Raw genomic sequence first — 24679 nt, 5'->3', positions numbered from 1 at the left:
AGGCAGTTGATATCCTTTGATTAAAGAATACGACCTCTTGTGAAGGAAAACTGAAAATTGGAAATGAAAAAACAATCAAAATTATTGTGAATCCCCATTTATTGATTACTCACCAATGCCTATTTACATAAAAGCCTCTTCTCAACAGTATTTTCTTGTGAACATACATTTGTAAAACTAGGCAAGTTGTTGAAAGGAATTTGATTTAATGTCAAAGTTCAAAGTAAAGACACCTAGATACTGCTGAGTTCAAATCTTTTACAATTCAAAAGAAAATAAAGGCATTGAAAATTAATTAATTTCATTGAATTTTCAAAATAGTAATGCACTGAATAGCATCTGGATTAAAACAATATTGATGCTTCTAAAGAATACCAACTTTGAGTATTATTTTGGACCTGCATGCATTCCTTACCTACCACATGCTCGGAGCTGGACATACGGTAGAGATACAAATGCAATAGAGAGAGGAACTACTGAAATAGGTGTTTGGGGATTCAACTCGATTGGTTCTAAAGAAGGTATTTCTCCCTTGACACTTACACCCAAAGCTTTTCCATTGAGGAGCATAGTTTGACTATGTAAATTTCCATCTTTTGCTGTTAAGTGATACTCCAATCTGGATTTCCCTTTTATCAAATCAGTCCTGATAGAAAGATTCTCCTGCCTTCCAGTATCAGAATAAGTAGAAACCCCAACAGTAGTGACATCCAATTTGCTTAGGTTGATCAAGAGTAAGGTGACTCCTGTCTGAAAAGTTGATCATTATAATCAGTCATTTACCCAAAAAACTTAAATTTTTATTCCCAGTTCTGTTAATAAATGTGCATCAAGTAAAATCAGGATTCTATTTTTAAATGTACATCAAAAAAATGGAGAGGATGTAGCATGCGAGTAATAAAAAGAGCCACTTTCAATATGGGTACTTAGTCTTTAGGCTTTTATATTTCTCAACTATCAGTTCCCTACCTAGCTCTAGATTTGGAACTGTGCTACCTCTACAGCATACACAGATTTTCACTATTAAATCTACTCAGACTGCATAGAGACGTCCATCTTAGATTTGCTATTATACAGGCAAATAATACATACTAATGAAGTTTCTAATCAAGCTAAAGGGTCAATGCTGAGTTACCACTTGATGTAATTTTTTTTGACTCCATGCTTTATACTGGTTGGGTACATCGGAACAAAAAAAAACAGTATTAAACAATTAACAGTAAATATTATAGCAAAATAAACAAATTTAATCATTGAATTCAAATGGTTTTACTCTATCTTTTTTCAAGTGAAAACTCATCAAATGCAGAAAATAGATTATGGGAGTCTGTAATTTGAAGTACTATTGCTTAGGTTATACAGATGCACTCTTCGACCAGACATATAAAAGTTCATCACAAAATATGTTTCCATGCTACTTTTCCCACCAACGATAGGAAGGTAAAAGGCATCAAGCACTTGGTTGGCTTCCAAGAGAATTATTTCTATGATAAAATCCAAATTCATAGCTCGTTTTCTAACTTTGCTTTTCCTGAATGGAAAATGGAAAATGGCACTACAAATGCCTGTGCATGGTCTGAAAAAAGTGAGTATTAGCGAACTACCTTGGCTTGTCCTACATTTTCCACTTGGCATACCCATAGAGGGATCCTTGCCTTGAGGAACTCAGAGTGTTTCCAGATTCTCCCTGCCCAAAATCAATAGCTGGCCTGTACCAGTATGGTTACAGAGGGTAAAATAGCAAACATGATAACATAGTTGAATTGTGATTGTGATGCGAACTACTTGCAAACAAGGGTGGATGGCAAATAATATGACTAGTGCAAGTCTCACATAATTGTGTTGCTTAGTTCTGAAGTGATTCGTATAGATGGACGCAAGGTATATCTACAACTAAGAAGATTGCTATTCATTTGAGTGATTATTACTTATTCCTCCATATCATAAATTTACCTCAGTTATTTTCTCTTTCCAATAGCCTGTATCTCCTATAATCTGACTGGTAAAGACAAATTGATACAGAGCATAAATAAAAATTCAACAAAATAAGACTAAATGAATTTTATCACATTACTTAATTAGAGCAATCAGATTGGATTCTTCCCCTTTTACAAAAGGAAACAGGAAACTTTGGGCAAAAGGATGCAGGCTGTGATCATATGGTATGCTTGAACCCTGTAAAACTCATGTTTAAAGGCAGAATTACAGAAATTATTTCCATATGCTGTGTTATAGAACACAAAACTTGTGAACAAAATAAGCTTAGATACTCACAGCATTCTTAGTACAATGTGCATAAGTCCGCAAGTATGGTGTTCCGTTTGAACTTAGGGACAGAACACGTGCTCCCATTAGTTGATGCCAAAGAAGTGCACTGAGTTAAAATTAAAATAACGTCAGGACTGTGTTTGTGTCCAAATCTTGGTTCTCTCCAACTCCAAGCAGGACTTTACACTTAGTAAGTTTTCAATTGGATTAACCCATTAAATAGATAAGAATGACAAGAACTAAATAAACAACAAATCTTAAAGCTATACCTATAGTAATCAGGATTTGGCACATAAGTAGTTGTGTTTAGAAGCCCATAGTTGCCACCAATCAAGCTTTGCCTGCAATAAGTCTTTGTATTGTATTTTGATGCCATTCCAAGCTGATCTAAATACCTGTGGCAGTTGCAATGAATGTTCCTTTAAAATTAACAGACTGTTGTGAATGGTATCACTGTGCTAGAGAAAAATGGAGAAGAAAACTGGACTTGCCAAAAGAAAATCAGCAGAAGATGCAGAAAATTATTTTGTGCATTTATGAAAATAATATTGATGTTTTAAGTGCACATTGATGCACTCATGAAAGAAAAAGAATCAATTATAATTTTTCTCCTTCTCATAAGCTACCTTAGGGATAGAGTGACCATTACACTTAGAATTTGTGTCGAACTGTGTGAACATGTCTTTTGGTGACCCAAGTGACAATTCAAAATGTAAGATCCTTATGACAGGATTAAAATAAAAATAAAATTTAAAAAAACATCCTATGCAATCTTGTTGATTGCTCCAGGAACACTGGAGTTTGACAGTCAAATCATATGGAATGTTTTTATATACACACACACACACAAATCAAATGTGCATTTTTGTATATACATACACTCACATAATACTAAAAATACACCAGGATTTCTGTGAAGAAAAACTAAAGCATGAGCACAAAAAGAAGAGAGAAAAAAATTATTCAAAAAATCTATAAATAACATAAGAGACTGAGCACTATTATGAGTCTGGAAAAAATAAAGGACAAGTAGAAAAACTAATGTTCTTACTCATAGAATTAATCAAAAATGATTCTGGCCTTTTGATTCTTGGCTATTAGCTTCTATTTTTCATCATGTGTCATGATTTTGCTTGCTCAAGAAGATTGACTCTTGATAAGTTTTATTCCTTCTTTTACAAGGAAACAATAAATCTCAAAATCTGGATGGTGTTGCAATTTCTGGAGAAAACAGTATTGATGTTTCATAAAAGATAAGTGTACCAAAAACTAGAGACAAATGCATTAGTGACAAGATTGTGTCCACTGTTATAAGCTCCACCAGATTCACCAACCCATGCTCTTGACCAAGGTCCATAACTCTCCAAGACAGGTTTGAGTCTTTTGAATGTAGATTCTCCTTCACTGAGATAATACGGATCCAATATCTTCTCCACAAGATGCTGATTCACACCTGTTAACCAGATGACTAGTAGTATCATCTAAAAACTTGATATGATGAACAGACTTTGATAAAATCTAACATCCTATATACCTGGGCCCAGATTGTAGATATGATGTGTAACAACATCTACGGTGTTTGGTCCTGATAGTTGAAGGAATTCCTTAATCCAATTTTTATCAACAGATCCATCAGGTGCAACAAGTTGGGGTTTCACTTGAAAATCCTTGTAAACGTTTTCCAATATCCTTTTGAGTTTAATAACATCAGCTGCATACTGTGTAGCATTGATACTTGTTCCAATACCATTTCCACTCAACTCATTTCCTATTATCAAAACGTCAATTTTCTTGTCACATTATTGAGAAAAAATTGGGTTCATTTCATGGATTAGTTGCAATGAGATATATATACACCGCACATAGAATCACATAATCTTACTGAACTTAAGAAAATGTAAAAACAACTTGAAATAACAGCTCACCTAATTCCCATGCATTTATCCAATAACCATGATTAACTGTATACTGAATAAAATCATAAGCATTGGTAGAATCCCAAGGTCCTTCTGAAACACCCCGCGGTACTATTTTCCTTCCATTCAAAGCATTCAATCCAAATGCTACCACAACCCTGTAGGTACACTTCAATATTAGCTAACACTTTACAAATTGAGCAACAGAAGGTTAAGCCAGTTATGATAATGGTCTGAGAATCAGTCAAGAACTTACCTTGTTTTCCTAAAAAACAAGTTCAGGGCATCCCATCTTGACATTGGAAGGCATCCTTCAGTAAATTTAAACATCAAAGAAACATTTTTGGCAAAAGGATGACAAGGGTTTTTCAAATCTCCAACGTCATATATGACTTTGTCTTGCAATGTTCCACCCAATCTTATTTTCAATGGATCAAATGCTGTATATGTTTGTACACAAAATTTCAGCCGAGTATTATTACATTTTTTGACCTAAAATCTATTTCTCAGGACATCAAAAAACTAATAGTAACTGTCTACATGTCAATCAATCATATATAATCTGGAAAACTCATACAAATTTTAAAGCAGCTTGATCTGCTGAGGTGTAAAAATCTTATTTTCTTCCTGGAAGGATACATAAACCTGTGTTTCAATGTATCTTTGATGGATAAGAGAGTTTGATTAAAATATCATGAATGCTACAAAATTACTCGAAGTTGGACCAAACTCACTTTTTTGTCAATTGTTAACTTAAAGATGGAAGGATTAACAAATAATGCATCTTAGGATCCTTCAGGAAGGGAGGCATGATGCTTACCTTTCACAGCATTTTCCAGCAGTGAACTTTTGAGATCCTGTATTAAACAAGCTGGACAAATTAGAAGTGCTTACAAACTAAAATTTTATATTTTAATGTCAATATCTTTTTTCCATTCATTAGCAGTTTCACATTACAATCCTTTTGAAAAAATGTTATTTGTCACAATACTGTTATTATAGATGTCTTCCAAGGTTGCATGTCATATTTCTGCAATATTATAATTTACCAAAGCAGTCGTCTTGGTTACATCTTTCCTTTTCCTTCAATAACATATTTATTTATTGCATACTTGAGAAGAAGTGGCTCTTAAAATAGCAAAAGAAATGTGTCACATGTAAATTCTACATAGAAAATTGATATGCAAATGTCAGATTTCAATTTTTCCTATTCTTTTTCTAACACTTAAAACTTTATTGTGAATCGCATTTCCTATTTGTGCGCACTCGGAGAATTGAATTGAGCAGAGAAATTGAGCACACTCGATGATCTCTATATCTCAAGAAGATACAAATTCCCCATGTACTTAAATAAGATTAAAGAAGAACTTCTCAAATAATTGACTTGGTTTAACAGGCATGTACATCCAAGTAGCAAGCATCTACAAGAAACAGAATTGAATTCAAAATTATAATGATCACATGCAAAATATCCTAAACCCTCATTACTAAGTGGTGATTAATTTACAATAATAGAGACAAATATACTAATCCAAAACTTTCCTTATGTCAATATCAGAGACTACACTGCTAAGACTTGTGAAATTTGACTATCTTTCAAAATAATTCAACTAGCATTTTACCAGATGGAGCTGTTGGACATACCATGATCCATCTTTTGAAGGGAAATAGACAGAAGAAATTTAATTAGTCAACTACAAAATTCAAGATCAAACACTGCAGCAGTTGAAACTAGGACAGTGGCTATATTCACTTTGATACATCCTATACTAGTGCTATGGAATTTATGAAAACTACTCAACAATTCAAAAATGTGTAGAGTGGATGATAGACGTGTCATCATTAATACAATAATTTATGTAGTGTTAAAAGTAAGCAGTGGGCTAGACAAACTGAGCAGATATCATAGTAATCAGTTTTGATTTTAAAAGAACTGTGACGTAAGAAATATCTATTTGAAACATGCCATGATTCAAAATGTAAGCCTTGACCTGCTGTTTTTAACAATTGTTGAAAATTTATTTATCAATGCTTATACTAAGTTTACCATCGATTGGAATCAGTATTATATTAGAAGAAATGGAACTCTTCAGATCATTCAGCAATGCTGCACACAGGCACCCATTTTTGTATCTACTGATGCATTTGGTCATCTATTGGCCTGCAAGTTAGCAAAGCAAAAACCAAGGCGCATTTTTCTCATACAAATATTTTTAGAAGCTTCCTGATGGTCGATTCATTGATGATCAACTGGTAATGAGTTGCTGAGAAGCAATCAAACTTTTGATAATGCCTCTTGTTCTAAAATCAATGGAGGAAAGTGAATTGCAATTATAAAGCCAACTAGAGAAAAGATAAAAGTTCTGGACCACCTCATTTGTTCTTAAGTATTTCCAACTGATTTATGGAAACATTTAATCCTGAAATTTGAAACAAAGGTGACTTACTAAATAACTGAATCAATGCCATGGGTAACACAACATCAGACGTAAATGAAATTGTTTATAGCTAGAGCTACCTACTTCTTGTACTGGGCAACCTTTAGTAACTCACCACACAAAATTCACTAAGACCCTTGAATCCTTCGTTTGGACGCTTAGTGAGGCTTAAAGGCCTTCCTATTTAAATAACACCTAGTCAGGCAAGGGATGGCAAATAAAACTATTGTCCAAGATTGTACCAGGACATATACCAAATGAACAATCAAAGCTTGGAAGGAAAAGGATGCATTGAAGGTGCTCATTAAGCACGTAATTTGTACCATTGGACCTTATTGCAAAAGATTTTAGAAGATTTTAGAGCTAACCATAACAGTATTTAGTTGTAATAAAGAGCTTGTTTGTGTACAAAACCATATAAAAATCCTATAAAGACACCAATGCCTTACTTGACAGATGGTTAAATGACAATTTTAAAACTAGAATATTCATCAACTCCACACATTATGATGGTCACTACTCTTTGGAATAGGAAATCCCTTTAGAAATGACGGTTGCTACTCATGAAAAAGAATTTCCTTCAGAAGAAACCCACAACTTTTATCAAAGTAAAGATATCCATTCCTACAAGCAATTGCCATTTTCTAAAAGATCCCCACCTACAAAATGGAAAAAACTACTACAAGTCCCAACTGCATGTTTCAATATATGTATCTTTACCCCACTCAAGCCATAAATAGAGCATACCATTCGAGAGGAGAGAACAATTTTAAGCCACGATTCCATTGAAGACATGGGTCCTCTAAATGCATTGGGTAAGTTTCATAACCCACAAGAGGTTAGGGGAAAACATGAAAATATATCAAACAAAATATGTAATTTTAAGTGAAATAATATCACCAACAAATATTGTGTCTAAATTGAGTTTTGACAAATTGACTTCCTTGGGAAGAAAAAATTAGGAAACCATTGATCAAGATTTTTGGACCAGTTTTTATTATTCATCATAGAGAACAATGCACCTTTTACCACTTAGTCAATAAACAGAACAAAGTTGCATCTGTTTATATCTCATTACATCATTATATTTGCACTTGCAAGTGCTCAAAATTGCACAAGTCAACATGGCAATCCAATATAGATCCGGTGGGTCCAGCGCATGATTCATGTGCATTGGACCACACTTCCTCTCAACACTATTGACTTGATGACAATTTCGGAGAATTTCCCCTTGCTTCTTATCCTTCTTGTTCTATCCCTATACTTGTGCACCTCCAGATGGAAAATGCCAAATACCTTTTACCAACCTTCAATTGGAAATTGGATCACTTGAGAGACTATAGGTCACTTGGCCAACTAGACCTAGCAAAAGAGGTTGTCATTTCTAAAGAGCCATAACTGCTTCAATTGTAGTTTTTGCTCCATTTCTGATCTGACTGAGAGTTCTTTCCAATCTTGACTACACCTCACTTCCCCTTACTACTAACTTCCCTTTCCTCTTGAATCTCAATCAGTTTATAGTTCCAATCAATCTCCCCAAGCACAGAAGCTTGCTTCTCACTATAAGCACGTCCCTCCCGTCAGTTTGAGATTATGTACTACTGCAAATTATCTTACCCCAGTAGACGCTCATCCCTACAGAATCTCCCTTACGACCTTGCTTATCTCTACTACTACAATCCCCACTAGGACTTACAAGCCAGTAGGACTCCATGAGCCTTTTTTATACTTTTTAGAAGCTTCAAGCCTTCCCTTTTTCCAAATAATCTCCAGTCTATTAGGTCCAAATGTTTCATGTCTCCCTCTATCATAAAAGAAGAAGTCCCACACTTGAAGAGGAAGGGCGAAGTAGTTAAGCCTCGGACACATGCTAGCCAAACAACATCAAAAGCTTCATGGAATCTTCTTTTACACAAGTTTCATTGTTTGATTGTTACAAGACTCAACTATGGTTTAGAGTCTAACCTATATGAGTTTTACTTGAGTCAATCCTCAACACCACATATTTTGGTGAACATAACAAGTAAATTCGTTAAGAGGAGCTTTTTGCATTTTCTCTCATTTCTTATTGTCCATCTTCTTGTCCTCACATTTGTTGTGCAATACTTCAAGTAACCTCAATTATGTGAAGACAACAGTACCACATGGAGAGTCCCTTTAAAATGGCTGATCCACCATCATCTAGGGGATACATCCCCACCAATTTCTTGGAGCCTATTCTAATAGGTGTTACTATGAGAACATTGACTTTGATGGTAGGCGACTAGAAATAAACAACACACATTTGGGTAACCTATTTATAACCTTTGATAAGCCAACATGGGAAGAGAATAAAGGTCCCATAATTCAACCAAACTCAAGGCCAACAAGATACTATAGGATTCTACTATATTATTAAGTTCATAGACAAGAACACAACTTTGTGGAAGTGGTCACATGCATAGACGAGAATTATTGCCTAAAAAAATATCTTGCACACTCCTAAGAAACTAGGTTGAACCTTGATATCAGGATTCAAAATGAGCAATCCTCTACCCGAGGAGAAAGGGTAGAAAGCCACAAATATAAACCAAGAGATGGCGCTCATCAAATTCAAGCCTAATAAGATCCTATAAGATTCTAGTATAGTCTGAAGTTCATAGACAAGAACCCAACTTTGGGGAGGTGGTCCCACACATAGATGAGGATTACCGACTTAAAAAATACTTTGCACTCCTAAGCAACATGGTTGAACCTTGATGCCATGATTCAAAATGTGAAAGCCTCTATTCAAAGAGAAAGGATAGAAAGCCACAAATAGAAAACAAGAGATGACACTCATCAAATCCCAAATCTTGAACAAAACTGACCGACTAGACAATCACATAACGTCAGAGAAGCCATCTTTAAGAGTCTTACATCAACCTTGGCCCAATGGATCAATACTTGAGAGGTGCTAAGTGGGCAATGCAAAATCAGATTCAAATTAGTGAACAACTGGGAACTCAGGGAACCAACCTAGCACAAATTCATTCGCAACTATTATAATTGAACGAGGTCAAGATGCAACTCTGCGTCCCCTCTAATGTCCCCAATTCTAAACATTAAGAGTACAATCACAATAAATTTTAATTAAAGATTGAAATTTGCTTATAAACCAAGAACACAGCAACTCACCCCTAAACTATGAACAACATGCTGATGATTTCCAGTGTCAGCATAAGAAGACAAGTATCAATAGTCATTAAAAGAAAATAGTCATCAATACATGGGCATCCTCCTAATTGTCATTAGTAAAACAAGTGATACGCTTTAAATCAATGACCAACATCAACACTAAGTTCTCACCAACATACGACACTTTGCCTGAGTCCCTATTCATTGGGTGCCTTCTTTACTAAGTTGACACAAGGAGCTTGAAGGAGCACTCATTATGTGTATATATCATCCTCCTTATCCTATGAGAATCATGTTTGTAACGATCACTTAAGCATTGTTCAGCCATCGAGAAGTCATCAATATTCCATGTATAGAACGGAGCACAATAGATGTTAGTATAAATGATATGGTAATCACAACAATCATATGTATCCATCAAGCAATAACCGACAACATTGCAGCAAGGCACAACAACTATCAAAGACAAAATCAGTATTATGGAATCCACGTGTGAAATTATTTGATACTTTGTCTATGAAGGATAACACATAAGCATCAACCATCTTGAAGAAGTATAATATCAATGTGTAAATAGAAACAGATGTTGACAAAATGGTCGACATTTCAATTAGACAGCCATCTTTTAGTAGAAGGAGGAATTTCTCAAGGAAACTACTTAAATCTCCCTTGGAGGTAATTATTAATAACAACCAATAATACTTATGTAACGTGTGATTCAAGAGTAATAAATAAGAAGTATGATTCAAGTATAACAATTGGTGAATATGTAGGCAAGAGCCTACAACACAGTGGTAAATTGTGAGCCTCTTATCTGGGAGGTCTTCGGTTCGAGTATACTCGAGCTTAATAAATAATATTAATTAATTAATTAATTACAACACATAATAATTAATCTTGGTTTCGGCCTCTTACCGATCAAAATAAAATAAAATTTGATGAATATGTTAACTAAACCAATTATAAATCAGTTTGAAGACATAACTGTTCACCACATCTTTCCATTTGTAAATCATAAGCATATTATGAGGATTGACTCATTCTCATTATCTAAGACTTCTAATTTTATATCTCTATCCCTTATCGGAATCACTCATATTGAGCACAAGCCATATGGGCTATCTTCAGGTTGCAAGCATAAATCTCCTAATCAGAGACGACACCATATTGCAGGGTATATTGTAATTTCAGAAACATTACATCATTTATTATACAGATAAAAAGAAACATTCAGAAAGAGCAATTATATGCTGAAACAAATAATTGCACACTATTAAAGAATACATCAAACACGGCATCTTCAGTCTTGTGAGTAACCAAGTCTCTTATAAAGAGATTGCAGATATTTACCTTCTTGAGAGATTACAAGAATTACCTGTACTTGCAGCTTTCATCATTGCATAGTAATATTGTTATATCAGATACAACATAAGATTGTGCTCAATTATATTACATAACAGCATTATAATTAGACATTGTGTAATACAGGAATCAGATTGAATTATCTGTTATTATATTGATCTGAGTTCATAGATTATCTTTCATAACTTTCTTGATATACATCTATTTGTCATAGTAAGTGGAGTTGTGGAATAAGATTCTAAGTGTTTCTGAATAGATTAAATGGGGAGATTACAATTGATATCAGAGAAGGCTTTTGTAGAACTAGTGTTAGCATCAGGTGGGGAAAATATAAGATGACAGCAGAAGCTTCATGAAAAGACAGCAAATAAGAAGAAACAAGTATGGTAGAAAATGAAAAACTCAACCATCACATGGATCAACTCATCAAAGAACAAAGAAACACCCAAGGAAAATTCGCTCAATTGTTGGAATTACTAACTGTGATTAATAACGATCATAGAAAACAAGGAGAAAAAATAAATGATTATTCAAAACATCATAGCCTTAAATTTAGACCAATGTTCCCTACTTTTCCTCCAAAGAAAGAAAGGCAAGAGAGAAATGAAATTACTTTAGTTTATCCACAAGATCAAATGAGACAAGACTGGATAAAAGGAGGTAATAGAAACCAATTCATTTGAATTCCTACAGCAAGTTCAAAGTCACTTACGCAAGCATTCACGTCTAAAGTTGAAAGGCAAGAAAGTAGTAGGCCAACATCAGTAGATTTACATGAGTGATTTTAGTATGATTGGTTAAATAATAAATACTATTCTTCAACAAGATATTTCTTTAGAGGACTACATTGGTCTACAGATAAAGAGTACCTACCTAAGACACAAGGAAGTCATCACTTGAACCTAAGAAGGGGAAGCAAAGAACAAGAACACCTTAAGGAACCTGAGGCAAATGTTTGCAATACAACAATTGCATTAGGAGTCTCGCCATCCTTTTCTCACATCAAATGGGTGTATTGGAAGTGCTTACATCAAAAGAAGAAAGTGTAACTGCAAAACGTGAAACCCTGGAAGAGGTCAAAGTGAGAAATAATCATCAAGTACCACAAGTGCAAGGAAAGGGAACAGAGGCTATTGACTCTTCGTGTATCACAAAAGGATCAAATACATGGATTCAAAAGGGTGATGAGAATGACCTCACATCATCACAGGGATTATGCACAGGAGAAAGCATAAGAAAGATTGAAGCGAGAAATCAGTATTCAGGTTTAATGAATTTTTTAAAGGATATCAATGACAACTCTCTTTCATCTATAGGTGTGAATTAAATGAAAGTCACTTTTCATGTATCCCACTTCATCTTGAAGTTGATCAACTGGGGAAATTGAGAATGAGGCAAACAAGGATGGTATTGACCTAAAGGCCACCCAAAGAAAACAGACAAAGAAAGAGAAGCTATTCTTGGGAGAGATGAACACAAGGCTTGGGATCCCAGTACATTTTTAATTAATCAAGTGTCGGTACAAGATTGGAGTGAAGTGACAAATCCTAACAGGGATGGCACTGAATATTCAACAATCAAGTTACAAAGAGTTACAATGTAGATTTTGGAATCCTACATTTGATAGAAGAAACAATGATGGTAACGACTTTCCAAGTCATGCACGACTGTAAGTGGGAACAATGGAGACTGTCCTCTTGAATTCGTGAGGAAAGATATTAGGAGCTTGATTCCATGGGCTTCTTCAATGAAGACAAAGCCCATACCATAGTGGATGACTCACTTTAAGGGTAAACAACAAAAGATCCACTAGTGTTTTAACTTTTGGGACCTCAACTTCAATGACATCAACATCAAACAATGGATGTTCATCAAATCCTTCTACATAGCTACTTGGGATCCAAGAATCCTCATGAGATTATAAGAATTCTTGTGGGAAAGCATCTTTCAAGAAAGGGAGACTCTAATGTCCCCAATTCAGAACATTAAGAATATGATTAAAATAAATTTTGATTAAAGATTGAAATTTGTTTATAAACTACATACATAGTGATTCACCACTAAACTATGAAGAATTTGGTGATGATTTCCAACATCAGCATAAGAAGACAAGTATGAATAATATTTAAAGAAAATACTCATCAATGCATGGGCATCCTCCTAATTATCATTGGTAAAACAAGAGATACTCTTTAAATCAACAACCAGCACCAACACTAAGTTCTCACTATTTTATGACACGTAGCTTGAGTCCCTGTTTGTTGGGTGCCTTCTTTATTGAGTTGGCACAAAGAGTTCAAAGGAGCATCCATTTTGTGTATATATCATCTTCCTTATCCTATGAGAATTGTGTTTGTAATCATCACTTAAACGTTGGTCAGCCATCAAGAAGTCGTCGATACTCCATGGGTAGAATAGAGCATTGTAGATGTTACTATAAATGAAATCGTAATTACCACAATGATATGTATCCATTAAGGAGTAACCAACAACATTCCGAGAAGGCACGGCGACTATCAAAGATGAAATCGGTATTACGGAATCCATGTGCGCAATTATGTGGTACTCTGTCTCTGAAGGATAATGCATAAGCATCAACCATATTGAAATGCATAAATATAAACCAATATAATGAAGTTGGTCGATATTGCTATAAGACAGCCATCATGCAATAAGAGGAATCGCTCAACGAATCTACTCAAATCTCCCTTGGCAATAATTATTAATAACAATCAGCAACACTTAAATGAGGTGTGATTCAAGAGTAACAAATAAGAAATAAGATTCAAGTATAACAATTGGTAAACGTGTTAATCAAACCAATTATAAATCAGTCTGAAGACATGACTGTTCACCGCATCTTTCTATTCGTAAATCATAATTATATTATGAGGATCAGTTCATCCTCTCAGGCATCATCGAGGACTTTTTATTTTATATATTTCTAATCTTTATTGGAATGCTCATATTGAGCACAAGCCATATAGGCTATCTACAGGTTGCAAGCATAAATCGCCCTATCAAAGACGACACGAAATCACAGGGATATATAGTAATATCAGAAACAACATTACATCATTTATTGCACAGATGGAAGACAACACTAAAAAATAGAAATTATATGCTTAAGTCAATAAATACTATTAAAGAATATATCAGACACGGCATCTTCAGTCTTGTTAGTAATCAAGTCTCTTACCATGAGATTGAAGAGATTTCCCTTCTTGAGAGATTGGGAGAATTACAAATACAAATACAAATAGCTTTCATAATTGCATAGTAGTATAGTAATATTGTTATATTAGGTACAACATGAGACTATGTTCAACTATATAGATAGCAAAATTATAATTAGACATTGTGTAATACGAGAATCAGTTTGAATTATCTGTTATTATATTGATCTGACTTCATATATTATCTTCCACTTCTTGCTTTATAAACATCTATTTGTCATAATAAGAGAAGAGTTGTGGAATAAGATTCTTAGTGTTCTTGCATAGATAAAAAGGGGACATTACATCCCCCTCCATAATTTATATTCATATAATGCTAATCATGAAGCTGTTGTGCTTCCTTTGCCTTCATCTTACAATATCAAATTTTAACCAATCAAGTGGGATACCTACAAATCAAACTCACCCCGCTTGGTTTCCAACATTTAAACTCAACATTTCCTAGTCATTTGGTCTTTTTTTTATTGAGACAACCAAGCATGCCCTTTCAAGCACAATAAATGCAATAGGTTTCAACTACGTGGCTTATGTTTTCGTGAACCACTCCCTCCACACATAACCCCTTTTCAAGAATATACCTTGAGTATCTCAAGGAGCCATTGGATCACATAATTTGCAAAGTAATCTTAGTTCAACCCCTCCTTGATATTCCTAAGTTCAAGGGGGCAGGAAATCCTAACTTGCACATAAAATTTTGAACTACAACAATCAAGAACTCCTCCCATGGGATGAGGTGGTTATTACGATCTTTTTAAAGATTTTGGAGGGCACCTTGTACAATGATTGCAAACATCTTGAAGCTTTAATCCACTCTTCTGAATAACTCATCGGTGAGTTTGATGTCACATTTACCATGAACAAGTTGGTCAAGATAGGCATTTGTGAATTCTTGATTGTGAAGCAAGATGTAAATGAGTTGTGATGCATTTCATCATGCAATGAAGGCAATTTCGTAGTCTTCAACTAGCATGTTGAATATGACCAAGGAGTTTTGTGATTTTTTCTTGCATGTCCTCAATAGTGACACATGGGAGGAGATCCAAAAACTTCAATGCCCTTGAGAGTGCTCATATGATGGACCAAGCCACTGTTAATAGAAAATGGAAAGAGCATAAAGGCAATGAGGTGATGAAATTCGGCCATCAAAGGACAACCAAATTGCAAGAATGCCTATGGTGGAAATCATTCTCATTCATAGAATCAAAACATCTTACACCAAGGAAGGTAGGAATTTTGATAGACTTCAAGCTGGGAACCAACAAGGTAATCATCACAGATTTGACTCCTCCAAGCCTTCAAATACAAAAAGTAGAGCAACTACCAAATCAGGTATCATCTATTTTTTTTTAAAGTAGTGATAAACAAAGAATTAGAACTTTTAAGAAGGAAGAATCACCTAACTAGGGGTTGATTGTGTCAGTTTAGACAATTGTGAAAATCATCGAGTTAATAAAACAGGATGAACTCATGGTTTCCTATTCGATGCAATGGATCAAGTTTGTGGAATCAAAGTATTTTTTTGGCATATATATTTCTGCAGATGCACTAGAAGTAATGTTAAATGAGCAAAACAATCATGAAACTTAAATAGAAAGGATAATTCCTTCAACCACCTAAGAAATGGTTGGCTCCCACAAACTACAATCCTCTTAAGTTTGCAATCATAACATATGGCTTGGTAGAGTTAGATACAAACATATTTGTGGGTGCCTTAAGCGAGGAATTTGAAAACGATTAGAGATCCACCTTTCTAAGAATTAGAGTTGCTCCAAATGGTCAAAACTATGAGGCAACATTTAGGCAATAATTTCCCAAAACCATCATGACTAATTCTGAGGTAGATTATACTCACACTCTAGATAGCATTTGCACAAATCAGCTTGACAATAACCCTAGAACTTTATCGAAGGTAGCCATAAGATAGGCCTTTGTAAGGCAAGCCTCACTTTTCAACATGATCTAATGATGTGTTGGAAGCTCCCCAAGTGAAAGTCAAAACAATAGAAAATCATTTGATTAAAACGATGTACGTGTGAGGGATTTAAGACATGAAAGAAAATAGTGCATAGCTATAGATACTGAAAATCTAATTGTACTAGAGTTACCAAAAAAGTATGTGAATTGCGTGAATTGCTCCATGATTTGCATCACAAACCTAATAGCAAAGTGAGCATCAGTTTTATTCTTTCTCAAAGACTATTATAAGAGATCAAACTCCTTCCAGATTTCTCCAATTTTTATAGATATTAAAATTTATCTACAAGAGAAATTTGAGCTGCTCACTCAACTTCTATCTATAAAAGGGATACCGTATTGAACCTCATCTCACCAATAGACTTTTCAAGTCTTAGCACAACTCATAAAGTGTCAATGAGCACAACAAAGCTAAAATGGGATTATTAAAGAAGTCCTAGGTGACCCATTTAAGGTGGAGGTTATTGTTTTTGATTAAGTAAAACAGGTTTTAACGGGTGCCTGAAACCCAACAGTAAACAAAAGAAACCGACATTAAGTCATGAGCATGAAGCAAATCAACAAGAAACAACAGACCATAGAAGGCCAGAAGAACTTGACAAAACAAAAGGTAGCCTCTGAAAGAGTAGGCAAGCCTAGCAAACGAAAAACCAAAGGAAAAACATAAAAGCCAGGGGAACCAATCAAGGCACCGTATTTTTTACGAGCTCAGCAACCTTGAGCTCCAGCATTTCCATTGTCTCAATTGCTTTACTCGTCAACTGTATGTCATCAGGAGAATCAACCCTGTCCCTCTTCTTCTTGTTCGATCTCGTTCTATTGCTCGGGCTTTCAACAAGGGGGTCGACATCATCTTTTGTTACCCTATTGTCCTCATTTTCCATGTCATCTTTGAACCTTGTGCTAACCTCCATCATAGATTGCAATTGTTTAAAATTATCATTTAAGGCTCTCATAATATTGAAGCTCTAGTTAGCAGTGCTGTGAAGAGAGCTCTCCATTCTTTCCATTCTTTTTCCCACCTCAATTACCCTGTTATCCAGAAAGCTGATTCTATCACTCCCGTCTTCCCCTTCCTTTCCAGACCCTGTAACCTGTTCTTTATCTCCTCAGTTTCATTAAAAATCCACTTGATAGACCAGAAGTTGTCCACCATGTTATTACAGACATTACTGAGGAGATTCATCTCCACCTCCCTAGCATTATCACTGAGAACCACCATGGCCGGATCAATAAGTTCCTCCAGATGAATTCTGCCATCATTTCCCTCCAAGATCTTGGGCTAGATAGATTCTCTCATAATGCCCATTTTCGCAATCTGAGTTTCAAAGTTTCTCCAGACCGTTTTCCTGCCCTTAAAGCCAAAAGTACAAATTTTTTTCCGTGCCATAATCCTCATTTCTCTCATCCTGGGCATGGAGAGGGGTCTCCTGTCCCTTACCAGAATCCTGACCTGCGTCCATTACATTTCCCTTTCTCCTCTTGGCTGGGCTTTCCATCTTCTTACAAATAGAGACCTTGCTAGTTACCTTCTCTTTCACATTACTCTCCTCCTCGTCCGTGTCCACACCCACATCCTCCTCATTATAGTCCTCAGTAGAATTAACCTCAGACTTAATAATTTTACCCACCGAGCCTTTCCCAACCTTGATTATATTCTTTTTGGGTTCACTTTTCTTCTTGTTTTTCCCCAAATCCTTTATAATCTTGGCTACCTCCTCTTCATCATCTAAATGAAGCCCAGCAATGTCCTTAGTATCAAATGGGAGATATGAGCTTTCCGTATCCTCCGAGGACTCCACTTTATGGGCTATGGATTTGCCTCGGGTTTGAGCCTTAAAGTGCTCATAGATCAATAACAACAAGCCTTCATGGAAAGTCGAGTTAGCATAAGATTTCTTTTTATATCCCATGATATTCTTATTTACAGAGAAGAAGAGGTAGTAGGGGATGGAGATCTTAGTGCCATACCTGAAGTGGTTAAGGATGATAAAGTGATGGGTACGAACTCTATCATACCTTGTGTCCAGCATAATGTAAGAGATGATCGCCCTAAGAACAAACCTCCTGAGTTTTTTTATTGAAGTTGGTTCATAGTACGCTCTCGTCTTCGCCAAATCCTTCATCTCCTTAGCATTCTTGGCAAAGTCTTTAACAACATTGAGGGAAACCTTCATCAATCTTAACTTTCCCTTCTCTCCAAGACATGACCATAATTTCAGTCACCTTAGGATTCTAGCCATGCAATTTCTCAATGTAATTTGAAATGCCACCTTCCCTCAGCTTCTCCCAAACCTTCGACCTCCTTTTCCATTTCGCCGCTTCATCCTTCAGCTCTCTACGATGTCTTTCTCCCACCATAGTGTTGTTAAGAGTAGGGATGATACTCTACAAATTCCGAGAGAGAAGAACAAACCTTTGATAATTCTCACCAAAACTAAGCTTTATTTTGTCCTCGGGAATACAAGAGCAAATATGATAACAAAACACCCAGAAAGCATGCCAATAAACCACCAAATTAAGTTTCCTCATGCACGACCCGTGCTTAGCTTTAATTAAGTGATGTGGAACTGACAACATTATCTGTCATCATTACTCTTTATACTACCCGTCCTTCCCTGGATTCTTTCAATCTCAATCATGTTTTTAACTGTCGTCGGGAGCCCGACACCATTAATCCACCTAGTTGACGTGTCCCTTTTGACCACCTCGTTAGCCTTCCAGTTAGCTACCGAATTTGCCTCTCTATATTCATGCGATTCATAGACCCTCTCAAAAGTAAGTAGGATTTGTTTGGTTTCTTCCACCATATTCTTAATAGACCAGAAAGGAGAATGTTCACCTTTGAGGCACTTAATGATGTTATTAGAATCCCCCTCAAGCCAGAGGCATCTAACACCAATATCTTTTGCCAACTTAGTAGTGTGAAGGGCAGCACAAGCCTCAACAAAGTGGTTAGTTTGGAGCCCCAACGGGAAGGTGACAGCCGCTATGCCATAACCAAAGCAATTTCTAATCACCCCACCACTTCTAGCTTCTCCCGAGTTACCTTTTGCTGCCCCATCGAAATTCGCTTTATGCCTTTCCCATCTAGAGGCAATGACCATTGGCATTCTTTTCTTCTTTTTTGTGTGTCATTACCTCTACTGGTGTCTCTTGCAAACGGATTAGATCCCTTGCAAAAAAGATAATTCTCCATGAGGGCATTAAGAATTTTACCCGACACAATCTTGGCAGGAAGGTTGGCATCCCTAGAGATATGATTATTACGTTCTTTCCATATTCCCCAACCAAAGTGGGGGAGAGCCCATTTGTTGATCGAATAAAGACTAGAACCCTTCCAAGAATTGTCCCATTGCCTAAAGAAGTCAGTAGTCGAGGCAGGGGCACACCAGTCCAAACCAAAACCTTGACTGAAACTAGACCACACCTCTCTCGTAAAAGTACAATGAATAAACAAGTGGGCCACTGACTTTGCCTGGTTTTTGCATACAATGCCTCTGTTAGGAATATTGAGTCCCCTTTGATTGAGATTATCAATAGTTAGAACCCTGTTCTGGAGGAAAAGCCAAAAGAAGATATTGATTTTAGGAATAAGGTCGGGGTACCAGGCATTCACCCATAAAGGTTTGGAGTCTTGCTTTATCAGAGCTTGGTACCCAGAAGTCATCGAGTAAATGCCATTAGAAGTTTTCTCCCACACTAACTGGTCCTCGTCATTGTTCAAAATTACTAAGTGGAGGATAGTCATCAGAGGTTTGAGATCCTCAGAGAGAGAAGAAAGGTCTCTCCACTCTTGGCCTAAGTTGTAGTCCCTGACTTTACTACCAAACCTTTGAATGTAAGTATTAGCTCATCTGTCAAAAGCAGGAAAATTGATGAGAGGCCCCTGGAACAACCAATTGTACTGCCAAAAAAGAATCTCATTACCATTTCCCACTCTACATTTCACATTGCTTTTGGCAGTATCTTTGGCTTTGAGCATGCCATTACAAATATTTGAGCCATTGGGAATGGTGTCTTCATTGAACAGGTATCCAATGGAAGGTCTCCGAAGATATTTGTCCTCCATGAAATCTCTCCAATCCCCCTTGCTAGAAAAGATTCTCCAAATCTGTTTAGCTTGAAGAGCTTTATTGAAAGGTCTCAGTTTTCTGATACCCAAACCCCCATAGTGTTTGGGGAGGCACAAATTGTCCCAAGCAATGAGAGGAAATCTCTTGTGGTCTTCTAAACCAAACCAAAGAAAATTCCTCTGGATCTTCTCCATTAGGTCGGCAAACTTGCTGGGCACCCCAAAAAGGCTCAGCACATAGGTTGGAAGATTTTGAAGGGTGGATTTGACCAACTGAATTTTGCCTGCTTGGCTTAGGGTGATACCCTTCCAGCCAATCAATTTCTTGTTATCAAGCCAAGAAGAAGGTCACTGTTATCAAGCCAAGAAGCATGAAAATAAGAGGCATAAAAATGAAAGACGTTTCCATGATGACTAGAAGGTCCAATGTTAAAGAAGACATTGGCAATTATGCTATATCTTGTGCACCATAGAAGGTAAAGAATTTAATGATACAATCAACAGCTTCCATCTAAAGATGCACTCCGGTTGAAAAAAATGAAAAATAGAATAGCTCAAGTAAAAAATTAAAATTAAAAATATATTTAAAAACAACATCCACTATATTACGCTCTTCCCACCATTGCATTTGTTAGTGGTTTGCTCGACTAATTTTCATCCTAGTAAGGAGTCTAAGAGTTGCTAATAAACACCAAATTCCGAAACATCATTTTCTTTCACATTCCCAAGACTGCTAAATATAGTTACCTCAAAATTGATCGCATTCCAAGTCTTAGCTATCATTCAATCAATTCTAAGAAAGCAAGTTTTCAAAACCATGATACCTAATAGAATATAATAAGCAAGTCTTCCCAATTATTCTTCCGAAGAGGAAGTCCTAGGAGTTCCCTATCCTTTTGATTGCCTTTAGTCCCACTTGCCTTACCTAGCCTTTGGTGGTGAACATTCACTTTTTACTAGTAGCATGGGGCTCTGTTTAGTAGGTCAAAATTCCAATTCTGTAAACAAAATTTTAAAAATGGCATATCGACATAGTTTAATCCTTGGTAATGGATTACATCTTATGCATGGAATGGTTAGATTATGAGAATTGTATTCAAAATCAAAAAACTACTCATAATGTCTGCACTCACATGTCGAGTCCAAAAGGAATTGAAGCTATGAGGGTGGCATTTGAAGGAGATCAATAAGTGAAGCACATGCACACATAACTAGGACAAACAAACAAGAGTTTATTCTACTCTTAGAAAGCCATCTTTGATGAGGACCTTTACTTTACCCTTGGTTTGACCTCTTGGCCATCTTTTGGTCTGATTCTATAAGGCACCAATAAATATTGTTGCTAGCCTGAGTGGAAAACTGGTATAAGTGGCTGATCTAGACAAGGATCAATCTTTGGCATTTTGTAAGCTTATCTAGACTTTTTCATACCTTCCCTGCCCCAAATTAATTCCCTAATAATTCCTATCTCGGAAGCTCAGTGGGTCACCCTATGCTAGTTAACCCACAATCCCCTAGGTTAAAAGTCCTGCTAAAGAACAATCACATAGTCAATATTCAAATTTCACAAGCATATAATACACAAAAACAATAAATCATGTCATAGCAAAATGTCATCCATGAAAAGAAAAAAAGCACATAAGCATGTACTGCATTACATCCATATATATCTAATGCATCCATACAAAGTATATTAGCATGAAGATAGTACTATTCTTGTATATTTGTAACATTTATCACTTACTAAATATGAATTTTAAAACCATCTATGTGCACAAGAGAGAAAACAATGCAAGAAATGTCGGTCATAAACTATGTATAGATCAACGCCAATCTTGCTTTCATCATAATAAGTGCAACAATAAGGTGTCTAAGTAGGGGTCCATAAAGGGAACTAAAGCACAAAACGTGCACACAAGCATGGAAATCTCCCCATGTAAGGGGGCAAGTAAAAAATCTCTAAGTAAAGAAGTCTCTTAACAACATCAAGGTTGACTCTGGCTCATTAATCCTCCCAGGTTCCTAATTTATTGTCTTTTTCTTTGTCGTTTATTGTTTTCCCTCTTTTCCCTCACTTGTTTCCTATCTGTTCTTTGCTGTTGCATGTAAAACTATTTTTTGTTTTGCTCTATTTTTGTTTTTATAGGCAGGCTTGGCTTTTGTTTTGTATTTTCTTACACTGATCTTGCAGACCATTGAGGTGACACAAACAGAAATCAAACCGCACATCAATGGTACAAATCCTCTCCTCTTTGTTCCATGATTAAACTAAGCCAATTGTTTAACGATGCACACTTCATTCAGTTTGTTACTCTTTGTTTCGCAGGTTACAGGGAAGTGACAGGGACAAGTGACAAGGTGGTATCTCTCAAACGACACGTCCAAGGTAAGTTTTCATTTTTTTTTTCTGTTTTCTAAAGTATCATATTTTGCATGATTAACTGATTTATTTTGTAGGTCCAGTTATGAGAAAACGAAAAGGGGTCACAGAAAAGCAGCTAGTTAGTATTGATGTACAGTTAATGACAACGTCACAGACAAGCAGCCGATTGTCTTATATTATGCAACTTTTATACCCATGAGTTTGGTGCTTTACTTTTTGTACAATTCACAGTTTCTAGATTGGAAAGGGGATATATCAAATTCTTCAGTATTTAGAATATTCATCTTGAACAATACGCATCCTCATTGTTTCAACTCCAGATGCTGATATACACATCTGACCTCTCCAACTTCATGAAGATACAAGATTGGCATATTTTCAGTACCATAAGCAGGCATTATTCATAAAACAGTACAGTTAATTTATTAATTATCAAGGCAGTCTTTGTGCTTGTCATGATTTGTATTTGATGGTTGTTGAATGAGCATAGCTGCATAAGTGAATGGTGCAGTAATTTATGTATCTCTTAAAGATGTGAGGGTGTTAAGTGGGTTGTTATTGACAAAAGTCCAGTAAAAAGAACTGAAGATCTAAATATATGACATTAGTTTGAAAAACCAAAATTATTTAGAAATCAAGGAATTCAATTACAATGTGGGTGATTTGGACACAGGTACAACATTTGAACAAAAGATGCAGAACTCTTAGGAATGAAATCCCCTCATGGGAATGTATTATAAACTCATCATGAAAGCAAGACTTGGTATTCAAAATTTTATATATACAAGAAAACCTTAGTGAAAAGAAATCCCCTTTTAGGCTTAAATTAGCCTCTGGCTGTACAATGCTCTAACAGAGCCTTTATACCTTTTATACCTGCAATTGTTTTTATCAGGTAACACTTTAAAACCGTTCAACAGAAAAAGTAGCTTACTGGATAATTTTACTAACTGGTAATAGGAACATTTCTTGAGCAAATCTTTTACTGATGAAAGCCATATAGATAGCAATAATAAAATTGCCCTCCGGGCAGCTTAATACGTTTCTTTGAGCAACTAGAGAGAAGTGATTTCTATTCAGCGGAAGCAGAGGAAGTGAAGGAGAGTAAAAGGGACTAACCAAATTAAGAATAGAAGCATTTCCCCAACTGCACCTCCCATAATCGCATTTTTCCGGCGGCCACCAGTCTAATGTGGCGCATATAAAATCCCTATCCGTCTCAGCTATGGCAGCGTCTCCATTGATTGAAATGTTGGCAAACACAGAAGGGCTCGCGCTAAAACCATGTGTATTTTGGCAATGGAAGAATACATTCCAACAGACAGCCAAAACCCAAATCCACGAACAATAAGAAGCCATGGACATTGTCGAGAAGCAAGGCCAGTAGTGTCAGTGAATTTGCCATGTACTGGTTAAAAGGATAGAACCTGGTATATAAAGAGCAACGTAGGCTAATTGGGTGATTGGGGAGTTGATTCCGACATTCATCTGCTGGTCTTACATTTTCATGGAGATCAAAGAAAAGCGCGTGCGTACTCATTGAATCTGCATAAATGGGTTTATACGGGACCAATACTGCGTAGTTTGCTTTTCTAACCATCCAATACTGTTTTGTCATCTTGCGTCCCGTGTCCAGCAAATTGACACTGCTCAATTGTCACGGCAGAAAACGGTGGCTAATGGTGAAAGTTTTTTAATGGTGAACATGTGATCAGGTATCCGTTTCATGGGACCCAAGAGTTGAATTGTACAGAACTTAATTAAAGTTCTTACCGACAAATCGAGATATCTATCTGTCATTGTTTTTATTTCTTTGTTCTTCATGTTGATTATAGCTGTCGATCAAATTAACGTCGCATTTCACTGTCAGT

At 36.0% G+C, this 24679-nt stretch overlaps 1 protein-coding gene across 1 annotated transcript; it reads right to left on the bottom strand.

Annotated features, from left to right (window-relative positions):
* Positions 1-280: 280 nt before the first annotated feature.
* LOC149529456 (heparanase-like protein 3) lies at positions 281-24342 on the bottom strand. Its single transcript, XM_089811547.1, has 9 exons — positions 23928-24342; positions 5005-5041; positions 4441-4624; positions 4194-4342; positions 3803-4036; positions 3532-3721; positions 2538-2663; positions 2275-2374; positions 281-750 (listed from the first exon to the last, which is right to left on the bottom strand). The coding sequence occupies exons 1-9, from the start codon at positions 24171-24173 to the stop codon at positions 412-414; spliced, it is 1605 nt and encodes a 534-aa protein (XP_089667673.1). The 5' UTR covers positions 24174-24342; the 3' UTR covers positions 281-411.
* Positions 24343-24679: the final 337 nt, after the last annotated feature.

Source organism: Cupressus sempervirens, chromosome 11 (genome assembly GCF_028749045.1).
Source record: "Cupressus sempervirens isolate cs-2001-9-10 chromosome 11, ASM2874904v1, whole genome shotgun sequence".
Taxonomy (NCBI): domain Eukaryota; kingdom Viridiplantae; phylum Streptophyta; class Pinopsida; order Cupressales; family Cupressaceae; genus Cupressus; species Cupressus sempervirens.
The sequence above is the reverse complement of the archived record's forward strand: the minus strand, read 5'-3'. Positions and strand labels throughout refer to the sequence as shown.